The 6337-nt window shown below is 31.6% G+C and overlaps 1 protein-coding gene across 1 annotated transcript in view; it reads left to right on the top strand.

Moving 5' to 3' along the window:
• The window catches only part of USP34 (ubiquitin specific peptidase 34), a 216771-nt gene that overhangs the window by 89707 nt on the left and 120727 nt on the right, over positions 1 to 6337 (top strand). The window contains exons 17-18 of the mRNA XM_004691429.2: positions 896 to 1011; positions 1100 to 1227. Coding sequence (XP_004691486.1) covers positions 896 to 1011; positions 1100 to 1227 — 244 coding nt within the window. The remainder of the gene's footprint in view (positions 1 to 895; positions 1012 to 1099; positions 1228 to 6337) is intronic.

The following is a 6337-nucleotide window of genomic DNA, read 5'->3' as shown; positions in this document are numbered from 1 at the left end:
GTCACCCCCGGGGCAGGCGGGAATCGAACTTATGCTGAAGTGGCTTTAGCTTCTTAGTGCTGTGCTTTAACCCGCTGCACCACCAGGGAGGGCTGCCAAGAAGTTTTTTTTTTTTACAATTTAACCAAATAAATGAGAATATAGCTTGACATTTAAATTCTGATTTATTACAGAATCTTTGAATTTGATAGAAGGTTTTAGGTAAATCATCTGCAGAAACATGTTTTTTTCCTTAATTTAGGGACTTGAGGCTTCACAGATAATCACTTAACAATGCGTCCTTTGTTTATAGAATTATATTAAATGTTTTCTTTTTTAAAAAAAGTTTTGTTTATGCGTACAAGAACTGGGGTGCAGGCCAGAGGTATGGGGGGGGGATTCACCAGAGGACTGTGGGAGACAGAACTGCAGATTACTGAAATAACACTACTGAGGGGAGCAGCAGGTAGCACAGGAGAGGTCTGCTGTGCAGTGTGGGTCACCTCCCTGGCTGAGTATCAAACTCATGTTGTGGAGGCTGTGGACAGCTTCATAATGCTGTGCTTTATTTAACCTATGTGCTCTTAAATAAGTTGTTTTCTTTATGCTTAATTTAGGTTTCAGGTATTATGTGCAGCACTTTTGACATGTGAGGTACATTTAATATTAATTAGAAAAAAGTGAATAGACATTGAAAAATGGCTTATTTTACTTTAGTCTTATCAAAGTTTAAATAATCTTCATAAAGCAACTATTGTGCTGATCTTACTGTCTATATATATATATATATTTTAATTTTGTGATTAAGAGATGTATTGTTATACTTTATTTTGGATTTATTAATTTTATGAATGTAGAAGCTCACAATTTCAGTCAGCTGTATTCTTCTATAGCTTGTTATATTTTACCCTTTCAGGACCTGCAGTTCATAAACATCAGTTCAACAGTAATGCTGTGACAGACATTAATTTGGATAATGTTTGCAAGAAAGGAAACACTTTATTGTGGGATATAGTCCAAGATGATGATGCAGTAAGTTCTTCAATAGACCAAAAAGGCTACAAATTTTCAGCAGAAAACTGTCAGGATAAACAGTAACTTTATGTTTACATTTTTATAGGTTAATCTTTCTGAAGGATTAATTAATGAAGCAGAGAAACTCCTTTGTTCCTTAGTATGTTGGTTTACGGATAGACAGATTCGAATGAGATTCATTGAAGGTTGCCTTGAAAATTTAGGAAACAACAGGTAAAGAGGATTGGATTTTTTTTTTATGTAGTAGTTGAAACTCATTTTGTATGTTCTATTAACTGACTTATGTGGTGGATTTATAGCACTTTAAGCATTTAATATCCTATTATCAACCTAGTTTTTCTTATTTATGGTTTTCATATTAAGATTAAAAATTATTCCCTTTTGGGGTTTATATTTATTGCTCATTTTTGCTTCAGCACTCTTGATTAGATCTCATCTAATAGAATCAAAGAAATAATAATACTTATTCTCTTAACTCTGGGAAAACAATGTTGACTCTGTTTTCAAATCACACTTAATATTTTTGAATCCTATCATATTACATAGAGAGGAAACTAAATGAGATAAGTAAGGTTCGACATCTTGGATACTTGCATTCTTCAGGGAGATATTTTGTGTCTTGGTTTCTGTGGTGCTTAAAGAATTTGGTTAGTGTTTTTTCACCACTTGCATTCTGCCATATATGTATATAGTTTGTTTCATTGGATCTCAAATGATTACCAGAAATTTCCTTATTTTCATTTATGTTCCATTGGCAAAATTTCTGCTTTCCTTTCTTAGGCTGCTTTGATTATGTTGTTCCATTCTCTGATATAGTAAAAACATGATTCTGGTGTATGTGCTGAGAATTCAGTTGCTAATAAAATGTTTTCAATTTTTAATCTGTCTAGGCCTTATGTAAATGTTTTAAGTCTATTGAATATTTAAAGAAATGTTTTTTTCGTTAATTAGAAAAGTTTGCATAATAGCTTATTTCTTATATTTAATTCTTTAAGACGGCTATGATTAGAATAGTGAGTAGAAAAACTGCTTGTTCATTCAAACATAAGAAACTTAAGTTGTCTCTGGCATATAGTCTTAAAAACATTCATTTTAATGACTAGATATTTCATCATTTACAAAGGTATTATAGCAGTTAATTTAAAATGTTTAAGTTTCAAAGCACAGCACCATTTAATTGTGTATTGTGGATGAACTCATAAGGATAATGGATAAATGCAACTTACATAAGAGAGTTTATCTTTATGGCTCCATGTCTATGAAATTTCAGAACAGGAAAAGTTTTATCTAGTAGGACAATGGTTACCTTTGGGCTGTTTGTTACTGGAAACGGCACAATAAGGATTCCTGGTATGCGTGTAATGATTTTATTTATTTTTGAGATTTCTTTATGCATACAAGAACTGGGGTGTAGGCCACAGGTGTGGGGGTTTAGAGGATTCACCAGGGGTAGCAGGGAGCAGAACAGGCAGATCTTCTGAAAAACAGTGTTCAGGAGAACAGTTGGAGAGGACTATTGTACTATGTGGGTCAGCTCTCTGGCTGGGAATTGAGGGAAGGCAGTTATTGGAGATAAGCTTGATAGTGCTGAGAATTTAACCCCTGGGCACCAGGGAGGGCCCCTGATTAATTTCTTGCTGGGGGTGTTGGTTGCCTGGATATGTTCACCTCCTAATATTTTAACTGTCGCTTAGAGTTATGCATATTTTTGTTAGGTATGCTATTCTTCAATAAAAACAAAGTAAATTATAAAGACGAGCTATCTTGTAACATTTAAGATCATATAACATGGGTTATACTCATTGGTCCATCTGTTAAAAAGACTTCAAATATGTGAAGCTGTAAAACTTATTTTGGGGGAAGACTGAGTTATATTTTTCTTATTTATGACCTTCCATTTTTTCATAATCATCTATGTAGGATAGTTTAAAAAAGAGAAAAGGAAAAAATGTATGTAAAAGAGAGAATTGTCAGTATGGAATATTTTGTTAAACTTTTGATTTGTCCACCTCTAAAATACTTGAAGATGAAATATTTTTCACTTGTCCAAGGCAATTATTTTGTTTTAATTAGAGTTAATTAGTGACTTATGACTATCTGGTATACATACATACATACATACATACATACATACATACACACATACATGCATACACACATACACACATACATACATACATACAAACAAACAAAACTAGTATGTGTAGTGTTATGCTTCACCCTCACACTTCATTTCTCAGAGGACTGATATAATGGTCTTACTGTTGATGACATTAATCATATGTGGCAATACTTAGACTATATTGGCATTATTTTATCCTCTGAAGAATGAAGACACCCATTTTATACCAACTGAACTTACTGGAATTAAACTATAAATAAATCACTTTTGAACATATGTTAAACAACATTAATCAGGCGTTCCAGATAGCCCAGTCTTTTTCAAAGGCAGTAACGGTTTCCTCTCAGACATTTTAAGTTTCTGCGATAAATTTGCTTGTGTCTTTGAGTTAGTTTATAGGTATTACTACAGGCCGTGGATGCTACAAAACTTTCGTAACAAAGAAATCTAGCACAAAATGTCAGTGTGACTTGAGTTGTAGAAATCCTGTCTGATCATCAGAATTCATTCTCCAACCCTTTGCCTCTAAGTATACTGTTATCACTAGGAGAGAAATGTTGCACAAGGGTGCTATTATTAATAGGAAGGTTTTTCCTTAATTTAAAATAAACGTATGGACCACTACCATATATCACTTTTAAATGATAATTTTCCTAATTTTTGCCAAAAATGAAGGTCTATTTATTGTGATAGCATTTTTTATGTACTTATGGAGGTTTTATACTTCCTTTTAAAAGTTTTTTCCAAAAAAAAAAAAAAGTTTTTTTTTTTCCCTCTATATTTGGTTTATTTTTTGCCTTTTGGTCATATTCTAATTTCCTTTACAAAATGAATTTAGTTTGTTGAACTGTAACATGGGGTTTATAATTAGGAAGCTAAGAGATCTGAGAAAGTTAAAAAGTCTTCCATAAATCATTCATAATTCTACCATTTATACAGAACTACAGTAAAGACTTTTTAAAAATGCATTCTTACTCTCTCTGTGTGATATGCAGCATGTGCATTTTGCACATACAACCTTAGGTAGATTGTTTTAATAACATTTTAGCAAAGCAGGTTATATTAACACCTAGCAGTTTGGTTTGTAGAATTCTGTCATAAAGTGAGAGCATAAGGCAGAGAGGAAAGTCTATTATTTTCAGTTAGATGTTTGTTACCAAGGATGTATGTGTGCCTCCTTTGGTATTTCGTTTACTAGAAATCTATATTTTATGCCTACGCACCACCTGAAACTGTGCACTCCCAAGAATTGAATCAAGAAGGTCTGGAACTCTATTCAGTGTACTTTTTTTGTTGTTTTTAATGCACTGTTGATATTTAATCCATATATTCAAATATTTTACCTCAGTGTACAAAAGACTTTTTGATAAGTGATCCACATATCAGGGATCCTGTTTACATGCAAAAAGGTTCATATAATTAAGACATGGGTGGTACTAATCCTTTTTTGTTCTGTTTTCTTTCCCTCAAAACTATGATATACTAGCTTACATGTCAACTTTTGGTATATACTATCATTTATAATGATATATAGTATTTTATGGAGCACATTACTCTTAAAATATGGATTGAGGATTAGGGAAAAATATCCAAGTGACTTTAACTGTCAGTACAGCCAGCATACATCTGTGTTACTAAAGCAAAATAAAGTTGCATTGGTAATTTCTGTAGTAACACCGCATTGTCACTTTTTTTAAAATAACGAGTTATTAAAAAATAAGGTTTTTTGAATAACAGAGCTTTTAGAATCAAGCAAAGAAATTAGAGCAGCTAAGGGTAATATCATTTTTCTTTAGTCTAAAATTAATATCTTAATATGCTGAATTGTGGAACCTTTTAATACTAAATCCATTGTTGCTTAGGATTCTATGTTTTGACTTGAAATTTTCATGCTTGCAAGAATTTATGAAGTGTCTACTTGAACATAATCTTCATATTGAATTGTAAGCATCTCAGCAGTCAAGAGGACTTTGATAAATCTTTTAAGTAATAATATAACATCATGTAGTAAAAAAGGAGAACTTCTATAACATAATTTAAATTAGAACTTGATAGATTTGATTATGTGAAGTTTTCTTTAATACTGAAATATAAAGTATTGTCACCATGTAAATAGTTTTGTGTTATTTATTTTCAGTATATGATCATTTTTCCTTTTAAATATTCAGTTTGGATAAAATGTATTACTGTTTTGAGGTCAATTTTAATATGGACCTGCTCATTTCTTAAAGGGGACTTTAAAGGGTTTTCTGTGTTTGATTTTTTTTTTGAGAAAAATTTGGACCTTAATGGAAAACTGGTATTCATGTGACCATACCTTGCTAATTCAGTGTTTTATAAATAAATTGTGGTGAATTTTGGTAGAAGTAGAGGGAGGATAAGTCACATTGCTGTAGTGCTATTTTAATTCTTCTTTTACATGAAACACAGTTATCAATTTAGCTGAACCAATATTCACTCAAAGCTTGGCTTCTAGTTCCCCTGTGTCAAGTATCATATACTTACCTCACTGCATTTTATAAAATAAAAGCACTTATAGAAAATCTGAAAAATCTAGACTCTGTATGCCAATAGACGTGAAAGAGATAATAGTAAGGCTTTATTATTATTATTTTACAAAATAAACAGCTATTATGCGTGGTAAAACTTGCATGCTTCTTAAAGAAAATAAGGTGGTGTCTGTCTAATTTTCCTTTGTATTTCATTTTTTTTCTTTGTATTTTAAAACTGCTGTTGAAATCATGTGGTAAAATATTGTGAAATTTGCTTTTGTGATTTTTAGATGAAATTTTTCTTTATTTTTTTGTAATAGTGCTTATTGATTTTATGTTTGTAAAACCTTTGGTCAGATTCATTTATATTTTGTTCTAGCTTATGCTTAATATTTGGGGAAGAAACTGCTGTTTCTGAAATAGTGACAGAGCACTTTAGATAATAAAATATGGTTTCCCTGACCCTATATGGTCCATTTTCTCAAGCATCATTATTGTGCAAGTTTTAATATTTAAAAAAAGTTAAGAATTTTAATGTATTGCAATATTTAAAGAATATTTATTTTTGAAATTACTGGATTGGGCACTTACTCTCTCCATTACTTCACTGTGTACTGCTTAATCTATACCATTGTGGCTTTAATCCTCTAATATCCTGCTCTACAGTACTGTTTCTTTTGTAATTTGATGGTCCTTTTTCTGTTTTTAC

Source organism: Condylura cristata, unplaced genomic scaffold, assembly GCF_000260355.1.
Source record: "Condylura cristata isolate star-nosed mole 26May11 unplaced genomic scaffold, ConCri1.0 scaffold00031, whole genome shotgun sequence".
NCBI lineage: Eukaryota > Metazoa > Chordata > Mammalia > Eulipotyphla > Talpidae > Condylura > Condylura cristata.
This window is presented reverse-complemented; position numbering and strand designations above follow the sequence as displayed.